This window comes from Clytia hemisphaerica, unplaced genomic scaffold (assembly GCF_902728285.1).
Source record: "Clytia hemisphaerica strain Z4C2 unplaced genomic scaffold, Clytia hemisphaerica genome assembly, whole genome shotgun sequence".
In the NCBI taxonomy this organism is placed as follows: Eukaryota; Metazoa; Cnidaria; class Hydrozoa; order Leptothecata; family Clytiidae; genus Clytia; species Clytia hemisphaerica.
In genome coordinates, this window is record NW_027103551.1 from 849,693 (window position 1) to 870,243 (window position 20,551).

Consider the following 20,551-nt stretch of genomic DNA (forward strand, 5'->3'; position numbering starts at 1 on the left):
TTCTCATTAAAAATACATATTGAAAATGAACAAATTTTGCTTTTAAAACATAGACAATAAATTTTTGGTTGTTTTAAGTCGTGTTTCTCATTAAAAATGTAAAAAATGAACAAAATTTGAAATTTTTAACCTATTTGAAGCATAAGAAACTTCTCAATCCAAAAGCACAGAAATTAATAAGCTATGTTTGTCTATGAAGTTACGACGAGAAATATATTATTTGTTCAATATTTACAACTTTTTAGCAGCATCATCTTGTGTTAAAAAAATAAATAAGATTTTATCAAACATTCTTCTATATACAGGAATCAAGAAGGGCAGACTTCTCATATCGCCATTCAACACATAAGGCTTTAGTGGCCAGTATATTAAGAAATTTTAAGGCTTTGCGGACTTTAAAACACCCGATTTTTTAGGAAAACGGACAAAGATTCTCGCATTCTTTAGTGTTAAAACTCAAAAGGTTAAGGACATCCAAAGGCTTCAAAACTTCTGGATGTTCTTATAAAAAAACGTGTATCCGAGCTGACACAGAACATCGAAATAAAGTCCATCTAACGTCCATCTAGAACGTTAAAACAACCACGCTGGATATCAGCTGGGATTTATTTAAAGTTCTTTACCAACCAAATTTATGTGCAAGTGCACTGCAGGATAGATATCGCAAATATAGTTCACCAGTTGATAGATGACTTTATTGTCTTGTCACAACAGAATTTAAGATTGAGAATATTCTGACTCTCCAGTCAGAAGTTTGTCTGATTTTAATGTTCAACTGATATGATACGTTGAGCTTCTCTGATAAAGTCTTTGTGTTGTGCAGCCATTCTTGTTTTCAAAGAACGTTCAGAAGCAATCCTAAGATATACGGAGACAGAAATTTCAGGGGGCTGAATGATGACCTTTACAGCTCCAACACTTTTGCCATAATAACTCATGGGATCTAACTAGAAAGGACAACTACAAAATATTCATCGAAAGGGAAATTCATTACTACACGTTTTTTTTATAAGAACAAACTATATAAGACATAATACTTCGATGGCCAAATTGTCAAGAACATATTAAGAACAATTTAAGGCTTCTCGGACTTTAACACACCCGATTTCTTAAGAAAATGGACAAAAATACTCAAAAAATGGCGAAAATAAGAACATTATTTTTAGGCTTTAAACTCAAAAAGTTAAGAACATCCGAAGGCTTCAAAGATTTTGGATGTTCTTATAAAAAACGTGTATTGCGATTGATTTGTTCGAAAAAGATATTCTTATAATAGGGTTATAAGAGTGGCGAAGAAACTTTTAAGAATTTTTAGCATCTCAGAAGAATAACAAACCTTTCACAAATTAATGCCCAATGGATCGACATCCCCAATGAATCGATGTTAAAAAGGAAACATTGAGGAAATCTTAAGAGAATTTTGCTTCTTAACAAAGCTTTGAAAGGCAATTCAAAATCTGGAGAAATTTGTTGTTAGAATGCACCCTCAAAACGAAGCTTACAAGGTCATTAATTTTGACAAATTTAAAATTTCGGGAAAAAAACAGCAACCTTTCACGAAGAAATTTGACGAATTGAGTTTCCAACGGGTCCATGTTTCGATGCATTTCCACCTCCTCCTCTGATATCGTATCAACGAAACTTAAGAATGGTTTCAATATCGATTGTTCTTCTGTGTTGAAATAAAACAGTCTGGATCGATTCTGAATGGGCAAATGAGAGAAGGAAAATAAGAATCGGTTTATATACAGGTTGTCCATAAAATAAAGGAAATAAAATTTCATATGACGAAAAATCATCGAAAATTACATTGCATAGGCCATTTCACAGTCGCAAAGCATAATAGGTAATCAGGACCACTGCGTGCTAATGACGACTTACTATTGGTCCAAAATTTTGAAATTTTTTGAAGATTTTTGCGTCTAGCCAACCGGCTGTCGTTATTTGAGCGCAACCAGTCCTGATTACCCATGATTCATTTCGACTATAAAATGGCCTATTGGATCGGGAACCAGAACTGTTCAAAAAAGAATCAGATGGGTTGAGATACTTCGCATGTGGATTCCTCGGTGGATTCTTTCTATTGTCCTGAGCAAAACCTGAAAATATTAATTTTGGCTGACTATTTTCTAAAGTTGAGAAATTTAAATTAGAAAAAATTTGAGCTTTAGCAAGAAAACAATATAATTTCAACGTAAGAACCGTGTAAGAACCCCATTTAGAATTGTCTTTTTTGGTTAATTATTAGATAAAATACTTGGAGGTTTTACTCAGGACTACAGAAGGTTTAACAGACTAAAGATCTAAATATCATCTAAATATCTCTTTCAAATTATTCGTTATTGAAAAATGCCGCAAGTAAGCTTGGGAAGACACGTGTCAAAGTAAGGCTCGTTGTCCCATTTTTGGCTCAATCAAAGAAGTCAACATACCCCAGTATCTGTACTCTCATCTAGAAAAAAGAGGAAAAAAATTAAATTATAAAAGAGATTTACCAAAATGAATTAGCTTCATATTGGTAGCGTCATATTCAGATTCGTAGCGTCATATTCACTTTCAAATCGAAAGTGCTATCAAAAAGTGTTCTGGCCAACTTGGATCAAACTGTATGTGTTCCAATTATAGAACGGACGGATGCCACACCCATTGGTGACCTTTTAAAGAAAAAATGAAGTTTACAGCTATTTCCGTTCCTGAGATCGGATGAGGAACGTACTACATGGTGAAGTTTCCGAAAGTGTGGAAAAGTGGAGTTTTAGTGTTCTGGCCAATTTGTTTCGAACTGTATGGGTTCCAATTATAAAACGGACGGATGTCACACCTATTGGTGACCTTTTAAAGAAAAAATGAAGTTTATAGCTATTTCTGTTCCTGAGATCGGATGCGGAACGTACTACATGGTGAAGTTTCCGAAAGTGTGGAAAAGTGGAATTCTAGTGTTCTGGCCAATTTGGATCAAACTGTATGTGTTCCAATTGTAAAACGGACGGATGCCACACCCATTGGTGACCTTTTAAAGAAAAAATGAAGTTTATAGCTATTTCCGTTCCTGAGATCGGATGCAGAACGTACTACATGGTGAAGTTTCCGAAAGTGTGGAAAAGTGGATTTCTAGTGTTCTGGCCAATTCGGATCAAACTGTATGTGTTCCAATTATAGAACGGACGGATGCCACACCCATTGGTGACCTTTTAAAGAAAAAATGAAGTTTATAGCTATTTCCGTTCCTGAGATCGGATGCGGAACGTACTACATGGTGAAGTTTCCGAAAGTGTGGAAAAGTGGAATTCTAGTGTTCGAAGATAGAGGTCAAGTCTGGATACATAGGTCGAAAGAAGTCACAGTGGAATCGTAGAAATCGCGATAAGAATTGTTACTGAATTTTACTATTGTCAATGGTCGGTTGGTGGCTGAGTGCGACAGTTGATTTACGATAGAAATGCTGAAAATCATAAAATTTTATGTTTCCAATGAGCAAATATAGAATATCACAACCGGTTGAAACAGAATGAAACAATATTGATAAATTACTTTAAGCGTATATGCAGTATCAATGTTAGTGATTGTAATGAAAACTTTCGAATCCATTCGACTTTTTGTTAATGAAGACTGAAAATGACGACAATTTACGATAATTTGAAAATCAATGAATATAAGCTGCATTAGGGATAAGCGATACATCAATTGTAATAATTTCAAAATAGAAATACATATATCCACATGTGACTAATGATATCAACCAAAATGCATACCACATATAAAGATGAATCAATTCACTTGCAATGCACTACCATGCCAATTTCCATATTGTCTATTTTATTAACTCTGTGACAGTTTTTTTGATTTGTGAGTAGGCAAATGAAGAACAAAAAGAATACAAGAAAACGAAGAATATTATTTTGTTTTGAATATAATAATTATGAAAACAAAAGAAAAATGATTGCTGTAAAAATAGGAATAAACAAGACGACCTGAAATCTACTTTACATCGAGCCTTGATGAAACAATTTTACTACAAGAACAACGAGGCTTAAAATCACTAAAAAAATTAGACCAATTTAAGAACAATTGCTGTTTAATTTTTAAAAACTCTTACAAAATATATGCTTATAAAAAATAAATATGCTCATATTGTGCGACGTCCCTTGTTTACTTTGTAAGAACTAATTACCAAAAGGTATATCACTTTGATGACCCAAAGAATAAATGTCTTTTAAGACTTGCATAAAAATGAACGGAGTGGTGGGATGACCTTAATTTCGGGTTTCCACCAGAGTTAAACTCTAATCCTTAATTACAAAATTCATCTTATCCAAAATCAAACGGGTACTGATATCATATCATTGCTTTTTAAAAAGTATTCCTAGTTTATTCAGTCTGTAACAAAAAAGAAATTTTCCTTTGATCAATTCAGACTGTTCATTAAGAGACACCTATGACAACAAACGAGGTGATTAATTTTTCAGTTAGGTCGAATTTGCTAAAGGAGCAAAGGACTACTGTACCCTTTTTATTTGAGATAACGTTTTTTACTTCCTGCAATTTCGACCACTCAAAACTAATCATTAGAAAGTTTAAGTCATCCACCACCCCAGTTTCCGAACCCACCCACCCTTGTCCAGCCGGAAATCGCCTCTAACAGGTATTTTAAGCTAGCATATGGTGCTTTTTCATTGAGACTGTGTGGCGAGAATCGATTAGCTGAAACAAAAAAATTGATAGGAAAATATTACTGACTCCCAAAACAGTTGTCAAAGCGTTTACGACCCTTTGACTTTGGAGTTAATTGCAGCATGGTTGACAAAATTTAATTGAAAGTAATTATAAGTCAGTCGTTTTTAAAAACAGTTCTCCAACAGTGGAGGCAGTTCTTTCATTTTTTTATGCAAAAACCAAACCATTGCTCTGGTCGTGTTCAGACCTAAAAGTTTAAGTTTAAGGCTTAAGTAGTACTAAGTTGATATGGGAATTAAGAAATGCAACGACTTAATTGCTATTTCATATTTTAGATAGATTACATAAGAGAGGAAAAAGGAATCTCCTTCATTTTTGATGCGGAGTATGGGTCCATCGATCCATGATATTCTCATTAAAAGCCCATTAACTGCCTAAATTGCTAGAGACGCTCCGAACGTCTCTAAGTCATAAATTTCACGTTCTCCTTTCATAATTTACAAAAGAAGCATGCTTTTCACTTGCGAATTCTGATTTCGTCTATTCAGAGAACTGTCACGAAATCGTAAAAACTTTTTTTTTAAACCAGAGGGTGATTCCTTTTTAAACTTTGGTTTAACTAATGAGGAGCGTGCAGTTAAATACAAAAGGAATATAAAAGAGGCACGCGGACATAATTACTTTAAACCTAGGTCTGAACACGGCCTCTGAATGCTATTTTATTGCAAACAATTTATTTTCGGTGTATCTTTGGTTTAATTGGTAATTAAGCCAAGAGAGCTCTACCCCTCTCTTGGAGAACGAAAGGTTTAATGACCAATTTTCGACGTTAAATCTGAAATCTTAATATGAAGCGATCAAAATCTGATGTTAAGCACGAATCTTCATTGTATATTTTTTACAACCCTTAGAAATTTATGAAAAGGACCATTGATGAGAACCATTTATCTATCTAGCGTAGTGAAAAAGCACCCATAGTCAGCGATAATTTTATTCCAGATAAGTGGGATGGAATAGAAAATGTGCTTCTTTGATTACCCGAAGTGTTCTGATCGTGTCTATTGAAAACTCTTTTGTTTTAGCTTTAATTTGGTCGTTACAAAAAGTTCAGAAAAAAACAGCTCGTCATGCGAAGAGGGCTGGTTTCTATATGCTGTGTTTATAAAAGTGGTTTTATGTTTTTCGTTTTTGATCCATTACTTTTTAAACTTTCAGTATCCAGTAACAAATTTTACACTAACTTGTAGTCTAAAAAATTCTCATCACAATGATACCAAATTATTTCTGAAAAAATTGATAGAAATTCATCAAAGACAGATTTGATTTCTTATTTTCGTGCACTTTAGCTTTTAATCTAATTATGCGGTCATGATACTGTTATGTCATTAGAATCGCTAGAAAATTCTGAGCAAGAAAATATAAGCCCCTAAAGTTTACGCATAATTTGGCCTGAAACAAAAGAATTTCGTCATACCACGCCGCACTTACCATGTATTACGTTCCACATCCGATCTCAGGAACGGAAATAACTATAAACTTCATTTTTTCTTTAAAAGGTCACCAATGGGTGTGGCAACCGTCCGTTCTATAATTGGAACCCATACAGTTTGATCCAAATTGGTCAGAACACTAGAGTTCCACTTTTCCACACTTTCGGAAACTTCACCATGTAGTACGTTCCGCATCCGATCTCAGGAACAGAAATAGCTATAAACTTCATTTTTTCTTTAAAAGGTCACCAATGGGTGTGGCATCCGTCCGTTCTATAATTGGAACAAATACAGTTTGATCCAAATTGGCCAGAACACTAGAATTCCACTTTCCCACACTTTCGGAAACTTCACCATGTAGTACGTTCCGCATCCGATCTCAGGAACGGAAATAGCTATAAACTTCATTTTTTCTTTAAAAGGTCACCAATGGGTGTGGCATCCGTCCGTTCTATAATTGGAACACATACAGTTTGATCCGAATTGGCCAGAACACTAGAAATCCACTTTTCCACACTTTCGGAAACTTCACCATGTAGTACGTTCCTCATCCGATCTCAGGAACGGAAATAGCTGTAAACTTCATTTTTTCTTTAAAAGGTCACCAATGGGTGTGGCATCCGTCCGTTCTATAATTGGAACCCATACAGTTCGAAACAAATTGGCCAGAACACTTTTTGATAGCACTTTTGATTTGAAAGTGAATATGACGCTACGAATCTGAATATGACGCTACCAATATGACGCTAAGTTCATTTTGGTAAGAGATTGTACAGTGTAGTATCTTGAATTTGAACCTCTACAACTCGAGAGTCTCCTTAACTGGAACAATTTTTATGATCCCTTCAGTTAACAATGCCTTATAAATGTTACTCTCAACCCGAACAAATTTGTGTTCCCCGTGTATGTTGGAGTCATGAAGACTTCACTGTACGAGCACAAGTACTATTCATTGAAAGAAATCCCCCCTCGTTTAATTTTCATTGGACGACAAAAAACACCAAGTTACAATGAAAAGACTTTCAAGAGAGGAAACTATTTTATTTTCTGCAACATTTCATTGCGTTCTTTGAAAAGGTTGCAAACTCCTAAGAACACTTTTCTCAAGGGTCTTTTAGCAAAAAGTTGGTATTGGCGAGGCACACCTTTTGTATGGTGGTAATAGTTTATGCAGGATAAGAAAATTCACCCTTTTTTTGTAAGAACAATTTCATAAGAGCACGAGGCCTAAAATTGCCCAAAACGTAAGAACAAGTTAAAAATAATTCGAGCCTCAGATTTCAGAAATTCCTAAGACAGTACTGATTTTAACAGATTTAAATGAAGAAACTGAGCTGTTAAGAACATCGTAAGCACAAATTAATAAGTTGGAAAATTTCAAAAAATTAAGAACGGCCCAGCCTGAGTCCATATTTATTGGTTCTTAGCGTCTAGTAAAACACATACCTCTAAAAGCGACAAAAGTGTTTTTATTGAACACCAGTTTGATTCTATTACCATCGATACCTCCGAGAGGCAGTTCAGAATTGAAAAGTTCTAATTGACAAAGAATGGTACATGTTGCTACATCGTAAATGAAGATATGGCCGGACTTCCATATGATACAAAGCTGAAAAAGTTAGGTAAAGATAATGTAAAGTAGTGTCTGCGAATAGATAACACTCAGAACCCTCGTTTCTTTGAACACTCTAGATAGACTCTGTTGAGGAGCAAGCTCTACTTCTCCGCTCACCACAAACGATTATGCAAAGCTCAACCCTTAGTGTTTTGAACACACTTTTGACAACAGCAATCTATGCTCACTTATACAAGCCGCACTGATGAGTCCTGGGAAGGACGAAGCACGTGTCTGCAGATAGATAATGTAAAGTATAAAGTTTTAATGTTTTTTTTTTAGGTTTTGCGAGCGTTGATAAGTCAACAAGACGGTTTTTGCCATGCCAGGATGAAAAAGACCAGGGTCAAGGTCAAGACAAAATAAAGTCAACTTACACGACCTCAAAAATTTAGTTTAAATAACTCTGTGAAATAAGTTCTTTACTGTGAAGTATCTGAAGTTAGTCTCGATTTAATCTCCAACGAAGTCAAAGAAGCCTTCTTTTGATAGAATTCGATAAATCAGTCGAATTTTTTTATTTCATACTATTCTACTCCTTAATAATTACAACATACACAAAGTCTAGTTCGAATTCTATCGAAAGCCTTTTGGTCTCTGCTGTAGATTAGATCGAGAAAAACATCCATTTATAGAATATTTTATACTTCACACTTGTCTATCAAACGTCAATATCGTCTACCTTCAAAACTAATTTGGGCACGCTAGGGGTACTGATTAAAAAAGTTAGAAGGATAAAACATACCAAGTTCATCGGACCAGGAATCGTTGCACATACTTGATTACATTGGTCCTTTGATTTGCTGGATCTATACAAAGAAAATTTAAGGTTTAATGATGTATACAGTGGAGTCTGTACCCCTTATGTTGTGGAGGTATGCCGTCCAGGATGGTTTGGTAAATAAAACATAGACAAGTAATAGCCCAATAATGATACAGTAGAGTCTCTTTGACTTGAACCTCTATAACTCGAATGTCTCTTTTGCTCGAACAAGATTCATGGTTCCTTCAGTTAATAATGCCTTATAGACCTCGCCCCATAACTCGATATTTCCTTTAACTCGAACAAATTTGTTTCCCCTGTGCGTGTTCGAGTTATGAAGACTGAACTGTATAAACTATCAAAGAGATCCCTTGTTTATTTTGAAGGGCACCTGAATTTCATAGGTGTTTAAAAGTTAAAACCGAATAGAATTTTAATATATTCCTACATTCATACTTCTATTCATTCATTAAGGGTTCGGTACGTTCGGTACTTTCGGCACGACCACCGACCGTCGTGCCGAAAGTGGCAATACAAAATTTGGCACTCTTAAAGTAAGAAAATGTCTATAGAAAAAGTACCCCATTGAAACGACCATGAAAACTTTAAGGATAATTTTCTCTAATTCTTGCTAGAAACAGCTATTTGTGGATTGTATTCATGATATGCAGCATTGCAATGTCTTCTGACATTACATTACGGACCCAATAGCTGATTGGTTGTAAGTGACGTAAAATAAGTCAATACGTCACTTTCAACCAATCAGCTGTTGGATCCGTTGAAGACATTGCAATGGTGCATATCATGCATAGAACAAAAGGGTTGCAGTGAGCCTTTTGACGCCCCTTGTCTTTCGACAATCCTAAAAAAATTCGACTGATGTACGCGCGCCACAGCCTTAAGTGTACAAATCATACAATGTCATACAAGTAAAAAAGAATTATTACTCGCAAGTTTGAATTACCGAGTTAGTTACAGGTTGAAGAAAAAACTCATTTCAAACCTTGAATCCATGGATAATGGTTCACTCAAACCACTTCGTTGATCGTATGAGATTTGCAACAATTTGCCTTTGGATGTTCCATAAATAAGTTTCGTTTGTAATGAACCATCATAGACTGTGGTAAACTGAAGCATCGTGATGTCATGTTCACAGGCTAGTGTGTTTATTGGTTCACCTGAGTTGAATGAAATGTATGGAAAATTATTTAGTAGTCTGAATCGTAGACCTCTATTCCTATAAGAAAATAAAACAAAAAGAGGTTAGATTCTTAGAATATGGATTTAAATTTCTTCTTTCTACTGACGTTCCTAACGGGGTTTTTGTTGAAAAATTTAAGTGTTCTTTATTTTAAGACTGGAGCAAGACCGTCTATCAGTCTCAAAAGTACCCCCTGAAAAGTCGATACCTTTGCTAATAAAGTGACAGACAAAAAATTTGACATTAGCAGTAGTATAATTTAGTTTAACGGTGAGCCGGAAAGAGAAAATGACAGAAGAAATTCATATATATGGCGAATCCCTTCTAAATCCATCAAAATTTTCTTTTCGCCAAAAACGAACCTGTGTATCGATTCCAAATGGTGATACATTTGCTTTCCAATGCAACAGCAATCAAATTGGTTTCTTCATTGACGGATGATAAACATATCTTACCAGAATGCGGTAACACTGATTGCAAGGAATGCTTCGTATCTGAATAAAGTAATGGTATGATTGATTTTGATTCTAAATCCCTAGACCTGAGTCATTTATAGTGTTACAGTATATATGAGATGTTATAATGAATCATTCTTCTAATGTTTTATGAAACATTTTCACTTTCTTCGTTCTTAATAAAATTTTGAACACATTTCGATAATTAGGTAAACAAAATAGTTACAAAAGTATAGTAGTGTATCTTTTTCTGAGGTCTTAAGGTTAAATGTCAATTTTTGGACTCCAATTTTATGACCCACCCGGTATGATAGGTCTGTTAATATCAGTTTGTATAATACGATTTGTCCCTCCCATTATTTTTTGCTTATTTTCTATCATGTCTGAATTAGTTGTCTAGCTTGCTAGACTACTCAATTTTTGACTGTTTAACCTGCATACACCAATGATGATAGCAATGACAGGACTAGTGCTGAAACTCTTGGGTGGGAAATGAAGCAATTCATTTCCCATCCAAAGCGCGTGACTCTCGTGGTTTTCACACAAACGCCAGATTGAAAGTACAATCCGTCGCCAGATTTCGAAAAATATGGAGGCACTAAATTTTATCCGTAATTCAAAAAGCTGCGCAATTACATTCCTAGCCCATCGGGCATTAAACTCAATGAACAGGAAGTATGGGAATAATTCTCGCTTGACATAATCCAATGTCATTTATAAGATCTTTCCATCGATATATCGATATTGATACCCTGGAGTAATTATGACCTATATTGCATTAATTGCGGGATTGCAATCACACAAGTATGTAGAATGAAAGGTTGCTTAGAAACATGGTATTTGTATCTTGATGGATTAAAAAAGCATTTAATAGATTAATAGATTAAACAAATTTAGCTTTAAATTGAAGCAGTAGGCTAAATTGTGAGTCCTGCTGTCTTACAAACTATGCTCAGTACGTTTATTAATTGGCTTGACTATGAAGAAATTTATAAACATTATATAGTGCATTTGGGAAAAAAGTCCCCTGTTGATTATGTTTTGATAAAAGAGTGCAAAGCATTTGAATGGTGCAGGATAAGACATACGTTGTTTCAACGTTCATCTAACGTTATATGTACGTTGTGAATATTATATAAACGTTGAAACGACGTTGTGTGCCAGCTCAGTTCCAAACTTGAGAAAGTTAAGATTTCTGTGTTTTGGATCATGTGAAAAGCTGTTTAAAACATACGTACCATTTTAAAAGAAAATTGAAACACACAAAACGAGGTGGATAACTGCTTTTGAAAATTGAATTTTGAGGAGATCATACATAGAGGGATTAAGTCACTTTCTATGGGATAAGCTACAAGTCGTAACTTATCAAATAACAAGCCGACTGGTTAAAGAAAGCGTGTTAATTACGAATCAAAACTTGACATTAGAGATTAGAGCCGGATTAAAGTTGGTGATTATTGTTGATAGACATGGTTCTTTCAAACATCAGCAAAATCGATGAAGACGAACTAGTACAGAATCTGAAAGAGAAGGTTGAACAATTGAAACAAAACTATGAACGACACATACGAACTTTGAAGTTAGAATGTGAAGTCAAAGTATTAGAGATTGAAAATGAAATGTTCAAACAAGGGAAAAGGAATAAGGTGAGAATGGTGGAATTAGAACGGGAGAATCAAGCTTTGTTGGATGAAAATGAGCGATGGAGAAAATACGATAAATGATGAAGCGAGCGCAGGGAAAATTGAGCGTGACACTTTGGAGTTTTTTTCTGACGAAATTCATAAAGATATTTTTCAATAAAACGAGAATTGAACAAATGGAGGACTCTTTCTTCTCTAGTTCGAGCTCGAAAGGAACTTCGCACTTTTTGGTTTAGATAAAGGAATGGAATGGAAAAGTTTGAAAATGTTGGATGAGATATAAAAATCCAATCATGCTGTACATAACGAAATAACTCTGTCGGACTGTAATAAAACCAAAAGTAAGTCTTCCTTGGACCAAAGAAGAAAAAGAATAACGAAAGGAAAAGCTGAATTTCTACCTATACAACAGATATAGACATCGGCATATATTATAATGAACAAATGGTCCACGATTAGGGATTTTTTTCTCAATCAGATATGATAAATGAAAGTTATCAAAAAAAAAATTCAGAAATATGTATGTTGTTGATTCATTGTTTTGTAGAATATTAAAATAACGAGACACACCTATAAACTACTTTATTTGGTACTTGCGTATTTCTCAGGAAAAAAATGTAATTTTTTATGAATTTTTTATTGGATAGTAAAAACAATGTAACATTAGTCAAATTTTCATATTGATTGGTCAGTAAAATTCCAATCAAACAGCTGGAACTCATCTCCAATTATCTATTTCTAACACTATTCGAAATTTCAAGATCATAACGCTTGTTAATTTTGAGACCCCCCAATTAACTATTGTTATTTGTTATTGTTATATTAAATAATGTTTTACCTTGCAATGAATAAACTAGAAACTGATTTCTATTTTCCCACCAAACACCAATCGCATTACATTTGCTTTCTGAAATGAATACGGAAATTCATCAAGCAAACTTTTAAAACAACCTGTTGTTACTACCGAATATAATAAAGAAATTCTATTGCCATATTCTGAAATTTTAGTGATGAAGGTTAATAGAGAATTCGCAAGATGTTAGGTAGTTTCTAAAAATCTTTTAATAATTAGAAATTTGATTCTCCTGAGTTGCCTGAAGATTGTCACCAAAGTGGCATGAAACTGCCAGTATCAGAATAAAAAAAGTGTCTTTTCTACTAGGGTAGGGCGTCAACAGCCATTTTTGGGGCAAAGTCAGAAAATTCAAGATGTAGTGTTTTTTTATGAAAATTTAACCTATTGTGAGGCATTCTGCACAATTTTTAAGGTCAGAAGTTCAAAATTGGCCGAACCCCCCCTGGGGGTACTGATTTCGCAACAGGCAAAAATTGGAAAAAAAATGATTTTCTTCCTTTTTCAGGCCTGTAAATATGTCAAAACTATTGCAAATCTTATTTTTTTCACTTGCTGTACTAAATTTTAATGAAGAAAAACAAAAATAAATATTGGATTGAAAATTTGCCATTAGAGCCTAAAGAGCCGTTTTAAACCAATTTTGGGTAGCAAAATGCTTTTTAAGGCCAATTTTGCAAGCTCAATAAACTTAAACTGATCGATTAACATGCCTGAAATTTTCAGAGATGAACTTCAATAAGTCTTAAGCAAATGAATTTCAAGTTTTTCATTTTCAAAAATCATAATGGCGTCTTCAAACGCTTTTTTTCAAAAAAAAATCATTTTCTCAAAAAATATCATTTTTTAAGCAAGCTTCTACAAACAGTTAAATGCTGGCTGAAATTTTTTTTGCAGTGATAGTATACTGGAGATACTCCAGGGAAATCAAAATCATTTGCTTCTGGGATGGTCTATGTCCGCCATTATGGAAATAAATCCCTGCTAAGAGCCATTTTCAGGCCAAAAACCCAATTTGGACTGAAAATCTCTAAAATGTCAATAACATGAGTCAAATTTTCTTGCAGTGATAATATTGTGAAATACTACAGAAAATCAAAGTCATCTGGGCTGGGATTTGGGTATTCCACCATTTTGAATTGAAATCCTGCTAAACGCAAATTTCAATCAAAAAGCCATTTTTTGACTCAAAAAATCTTAAAAATGGCATAGACAGAACCTAAAATCTTTTTGCAGTGATGTCTTCTGGAAATACTCCAGGGAAATCAAAATGTTTGGGTTAGATTTGGGTATATCCGCCATTATGGAATTGAAATGGTGTTAAAACTGACTAAAATACAACGTTTCAAGCAAAAAACCCTGTTTTTGAATAAAAATGCTCTAAAATGACAATAGCATGGACCCAAATTTTTTGAAGTGAGTATTTGTGAATATTCCTGCAAAACAATCATTTCAGTCTGAGATTTGTTTACATCCACACCTTATGGAAATGAAATCTCTTAAAATGCTACATATTTCTATCCGATAATCCTAATTGACTAAATATTTTGTAATTATATAAGCAAAAAGTGTGAATTCCATCTTTTAATTTAGAAATACTAGTTGAAATAATTATTTAAAAATCGCATTTCACTCAACAATCTTTAAGCCCACTATACATTTCCCTTTTCAAGACTGGTTCCGTCAAAAAAAGATTTTAGCTTGAAATATTATATACATTTAAAACTGGCTTTCAGTTTAAAAATTGCGGTCCCAGAGCATGTTTACTGATCGTTTTTACCCCTAGAGTATTTACAGAACACTATCACTGCAAAAAGATTTAGGTTCATGTCTATTGCCATATTAGAGCAGTTTTTAAGTCAATATAATATTTTTGCTGAAATTTTGCAATTTAGCCAGTTTTAACACATATTCAATTCTATAATGGCGGATATACCCAAATCCTAACCCAAACAATTTTGATTCCCTGGAGTATTTCCAGAAGACTATCACTGCAAAAAAATTTGGGTCCATGTCTATTGTCATTTAGAGCAATTTTTATTCAAAACAGGGTTTTTGCTTGAAACGTTGTATTTTAGCCAGTTTTAAACACGTATTTCAATTCATAATGGCGGATATACCCAAATCCTAAACCCAAACAATTTTGATTTCCCTGGAGTATTTCCAGAAGACTATCACTGCAAAAAGATTTTAGGTTCATGTCTATTGCCATTTTTAAGATTTTTTGAGTCAAAAATTGGATTTTTGATTGAAATATTGCGTTTTAGCAGGAATTTCAATTCCAAAATGGTGGATATACCCAAATCCCAAGCCCAGATGACTTTGATTTTCCTGTAGTATTTTCCAGAATACTATCACTGCAAGAAAATTTGGACCCATGTCTATTGACATTTTAGAGATTTTTTCAGTCCAAATTTGGATTTTTGGCCTGAAAAATGGCTCTTAGCAGGGATTTTATTTCCATAATGGCGGAACATAGACCCATCCCAGACGCAATGATTTGATTTCCCTGGAGTATCTCCAGTATACTATCACTGCAAAAAAAATTTCAGTCAGCATTAACTCAGTTGTAGAAGCTTGCCTTAAAAAATCTATTTTTTGAGAAATATGATTTTTTTTTGCTAAAAAGCGATTTTTGAAGACGCCATTATGATTTTTTGAAAAAAGTGAAAAACTTGAAATTCATTTTGCTTAAAGACTTTATTGAAGACTTCCATCTCTGAAAATTTCAGGCATGTGAATCGATCAGTTTAAAGTTTATGAGCTTGCAAAATTGGCCTTAAAAAGCATTTTGTTACCCAAAATTGGCTTAAAACGGCTCTTTTAGGGCTCTAATGGGCACAATTTTCAATCCAATATGATTATTTTGTTGTTTCTTCATAAAATTTAGTACAGCAAGTGAAAAAAATAAGATTTGCAATAGTTTTGACATATTTACAGGCCTGAAAAGGCCAGAAAATGCCATTTTTTCCAATTTTTGCCTGTAGTGCGAATCAGTACCCCCAGGGGGGTTCGGCCAATTTTGAACTTCTGACCTTAAAAACTGTGCAGAATGCCTCACAATAGGTTAAATTTTCATAAAAAAACACTACATCTTGAATTTTCTGACTTTGACATTTGACGCCCCACCCTATTTCTACTGAAATTCGATTCTCTAAATTTTGCAGTTTTCACAAAAAAGATCATAGCTTTCGTCAACAACTTGGTCAACATAAAGATTAAGGCCTACCTTGTATGGATGGTCCTTTGAAAATGTTACTAGAAAGTTGGCCTTTCAGAAAGTGGCAAGTCGGTTTCATCGATAACCTAAAATATTGGATAAATAGAAATACATCACACAGGAAGGATTGGATAAAACACCCGGGTGTAATATGCGTGAATTTTACTTAAAAATAAGGTAAGGTTAAAAAGAAATAGAGAATCGTCCTCAGACCCGAGTTCGATAGCTTCATAGTAAAATATAACAGGGACATTTATGAGGGAATTCGATTTCAAAAATAGAAAAACGTCACAAGAGTTAATTCGGCCCCATTTCTAGAAGTGCTAAATCGGGTCAAAATATTATACAAAAAGTTAAATTCGCACTGCATGTTCTTGTAAGAACGTCCAAAACTTTTGAAGCCTTTGGGTGTTCTCAACTTTTTGAGTTTTCAGCCTTAATAAAACTAGTCTTAATATGTTCTTAGTTTCAACAATTTGTAGATATTTTTGTGTAATTTATTAAGAAAATGACACTTTTAGAGTCTGCAAAGTCTAAAAATGATCTCAACTTGTTCTTAATATTTGGACATCAAAGCCTCGTGTTCTTATGTAGTTTGTTCTTATAAAAAACGGGTATTTTTAGATTACCTATGTTCACTCATGTCTATTCCACTTGTAAAGCTGTCAAATTGCATCTGAAGATTTTCGAAAAATGATGATGTCAGCAAATGTATATTGCCTTGACCAATCATATTGGAGGAATTTTCTGTTTCTTTTAAGGTTGTAGTCATTGAATGAGTGTTAGCTTTCCCTTTCAATGGTTGTAGCTGTAAGATTTGAGGTGATCTGGCGAACGTATTGAGGTTAGATGAGAGTCTTGATGATTGACTTTCAAGAGATACCTACAGGAAAAAAAAATTAAAAAATTGATCAAGTTGCAGACGTATCCTTGTGCTAAACTCTCCTCGAGATATATCAAAATCTCTGGCTCGTTTTCTTTTGTAACATTTACTTCGTGTATTTACTTTTTCAATATGTATTCTATGCTGTTGACATTCACTAATGGATTTGTGCTTCTTTGGTTCTCAAGGCCACATTAGTTAACTGATCAACGAGGCTTTTTAATCGAACTCAATCGAACTTAATAGACCGGTTACATAAAGCTCGACTAAGAAGTAGTGTTGGAAATCATTAGATGTAGACTTACTTAGAGTGAGGTTGATTTTTAGATAAATATAGTGTACCTGTGAGTTTGCTGTTGTTAAGTTCTCGTTTGCCTAAAAGCAGAAAAAAAAAGAGATTTCATTCAATCAAGCCGAACCTAATTTTTATCCTCGATTTTCAAAAAACTCTTATTCTCAAAAATGACGAAGAAAAGTTTTATGAGCATTGCAAACCAAATCCTATAGCGGTCCCAGGCTGTATAGTTTATGTCTATATTCAAAGTAATATCTAATTTTCTGCTACAAGTCCAGAAAACTGCAAGACAATGTCTTCTGTCATTATGCCACTTTCATGAAAACTGATTGGTTAAAAGTGTACAGTTGACTATAGTCCACCATCTTGTATTTCTATTTTGGTCGTTAACAGCAGGATTCGAATGTTTTGAAACTCGAACATTCGAAAATTTAGCGTAATACTGAAAACAACGTGGCGGACCAAAATCAACCAAAAACCTGGACAGACTTTCACATGAAATCTGCGCAAAGTTACCCAATCTAGTGTAAAGGAATAGGATATCTGTGGGACAGCTTGAGCACACACAGGAAATTGAAATTTGTGAAGGGACTTGTTACCTGAAGAAACTAAAAGAATTGTTCGAGTTATGGAGATATTCAAATCATGGGAGCTCTATTGTAAATAGATCAGGCGTACCCACATACCGAGACAACAGGGGATAGTTTCTCTTCGCTAATCACCATGTTTCTTAAGGTATTCAACCAATCTTCGACTGGAAGTCTGTACACCAATAACTCGTTTTCATTTTTGCCTGGAAAATAATATAAAATTAGTAAAGACAATCAATCAACTAAACGAGACATGTCCATTTAATGATATGCATCATTGACATGTCTTCGACATCACACCAAAAGACCCAAAAGCTAATTAGTTGTAAGTGATGTGAAATCAGTCAATACGTCACTTGTAACCAATCAGCTGTTGGGCCTGTGATGTAATGTTAGAAGACATTGCAATGGCGCATATCATGAATATCCGTGTTAGTGATAATAGGCTTATTCAAAAGTAAATCAAAAATCAGGTTGAAAGCAAACTATTTCTCAAATATGAACCCACTTTATCCTATTTCTATCCAGATGAGATGGAGTTTTTATAAAGATACTTTAATAATATTGGTCATTTGAAGTGATAAAAATGACTCCTTCTTTAGAAAAAGTAAAAAAAAATTGTTTTATTACTGGTTAACGACCAACCAAATCAAATAAAAGCTTGTAAAAACTCCATCTCGTACCATTTTCATAGTTCAAAATGGATCATACAATGATTTTTTTAAGTCTAACCTAAAAGGAGTGTAAAGTTGAGTTTCCACAACTCCTATACGCACGGGGAACACAAATTTGTTAAGGAAAGCTAAAGGAGCTAAGGAAATTTCGAGTTATGGAGTAAGGTTTATGAGGCATTGTTAACTGAAGGGACCATAAAAATCGTTCAAGTTAAAGAGAAGTTTCAATAAAAAACAATCGGTATTCGGTATTTGACATTTTTATTACCTTCAAAGCTTACTGCCATATAATGAGAATGTTTGGCTAGGACTGTCCCATGAATCTTGTGAGGATTTTCTTCTTTTGATTCCTGTGGAATGAGAAGACGATCAAAGATCATATAAATTATCTACACGTTTTTTCTTTTATTAGAACCCAGTTTATAAGAACATTGAGGCTGAAATTCGTCGAAAAATTAAGAACATCGTAAGAACATGCCCAGCCTCAGTTTGGAAAAAAATGACAAGAAACTACAATTTTTTCCTCTTTTCAAGCAGTTTAAACAAACTTAGGAATGGATTTTCTAAATCGAGAGTCAAATATTGTCCAAATTTTACCAATTTTAAGTGCTCTTTATTTTGCATGATATTGTCGATTTAGAGTAGTCTGAAAATTTAAGAACGCATCTAAGAACATTTCAGGCTCAAAATTACTAAAAATAAGCACATCCAGGCTCAGCCAAATTTTAGGTGTTCTAATAAAAAAAAAACGTGTATAACAAACTAAAAGTAATATTAACACTAATTCAAATACAGGGCTCCTTGCATTTAACATTACTGTAGTAGTTACTCCTTTAGAAAAAAGATTGTTTCCCCACTGATACGTTGAAAACAATTTTCCATCAAAAGCTTTATCTTTAACTTTTTAAAATCCAAACTTTCAATTTAGCTGACATTAAGATGGTTTCAAGCTATATGGCCTGGTGACAGAGGGTCGAAAAAAGGCCTTTTCAGAAGTTTTAAACTTATTATTTCAAAGTCTTTAGTTGTTATGCAATTTATATACTATAAAAAATTAGAGTATTAAAATAATATCATATTACCTCAAGAATATTACATATGGGATGGAATATATCATCTTTGAATCCTACAACACTGAGTTGCTCTAAATTAACAATGAAACGATCTTGAATGATGATATATCGATTAAATCTAAATAGTTAGCCAGGACTGGTTAATTTTCAATAAGATTTTTGAAAGTGCCAGATTTTGCCTTAATTTCTATATAACATATCAAACCTTTGCCATGTTGTAGTAATAGGATAGCAGATGCTGGATCTCCGATCAGTGTTGTGATTTGTACTACATCTTCAAAACAATGGTCTTCTTGATTATACACAACTTTTTGAAACCCTGGCATCTTGTAAACTTGAAGTTGCTGAGTAGTACCAACAAATAAATTATCAAAATAGAGTTCTAATGCTTTCATTTTTTGTGGTAAAAATAACTCCTCTTCATAAATGACAGTTTCAGTGTTGGAATCTATATTATCACTGTATTGTTTTTCCGATTCCTTTTGTTCAATTTGAATCCATGCTAAATCGAAAATATCAGTTAGTATTTTATCAATTCGTCGGAAGGGTTGTGGTAAAATATCATGAAGTCTATCCACATCTTTCAAAAAACTTTCATCAATGTTTTCGTCACCTTGCATCGATGGTGATGGTGGTTCGTATCGATTGAAAATTCTCATTTTTGATTTGGTCTCCAACATTTTGTTTCACTGTTTTTTGTTAACTGTATTAAAGGAAGAAGGATTGAAAGATTTGTCAATTTGAGTTTTCATGAAAGATATACAGGGTGTCCCGCTTACTCATCAATTTTAATTTACAAGCTTTTTCACATTGGATCGATACGGATGTGGAGCAAGATTTGTCAGAAAGAGGAAAACAAAAACATTTGTTGCTTATATAAGCATAATATAACAATAGACACTGTCCTGATATGAAATATGTGTCTGATATGAAATATGTGTCTGATAAGGGAAAAATCAAAATATAATAGCCGCATTCTTTTTCACCGTCCAACATATGAGTCTGATATGAAACGGGAACACTTATTTAAAAACAAAACCTTTAAAAGGAATGAATACAAAAATACTGCACTTTAAAAGCCAACCTCTCACAAATACAAAAAACAGCGGGAAATTTAAAGAG

At 33.8% G+C, this 20,551-nt stretch overlaps 1 protein-coding gene across 1 annotated transcript; it reads right to left on the bottom strand.

The window, feature by feature from the left end:
• Nucleotides 1-186: 186 nt before the first annotated feature.
• On the bottom strand, nucleotides 187-20,134 carry LOC136800153 (WD repeat-containing protein 93-like). Its single transcript, XM_067056766.1, has 15 exons — nucleotides 19,635-20,134; nucleotides 19,439-19,500; nucleotides 18,625-18,706; nucleotides 17,779-17,885; nucleotides 17,140-17,172; nucleotides 16,544-16,797; nucleotides 15,924-16,000; nucleotides 12,680-12,748; nucleotides 10,106-10,237; nucleotides 9,546-9,720; nucleotides 8,525-8,588; nucleotides 7,611-7,773; nucleotides 2,433-2,452; nucleotides 1,552-1,703; nucleotides 187-858 (listed from the first exon to the last, which is right to left on the bottom strand). Exons 1-15 carry the CDS (start codon nucleotides 20,107-20,109, stop codon nucleotides 765-767), a joined length of 1,959 nt encoding a protein of 652 aa, XP_066912867.1. The 5' UTR covers nucleotides 20,110-20,134; the 3' UTR covers nucleotides 187-764.
• Between the last annotated feature and the right edge of the window lie 417 nt (nucleotides 20,135-20,551).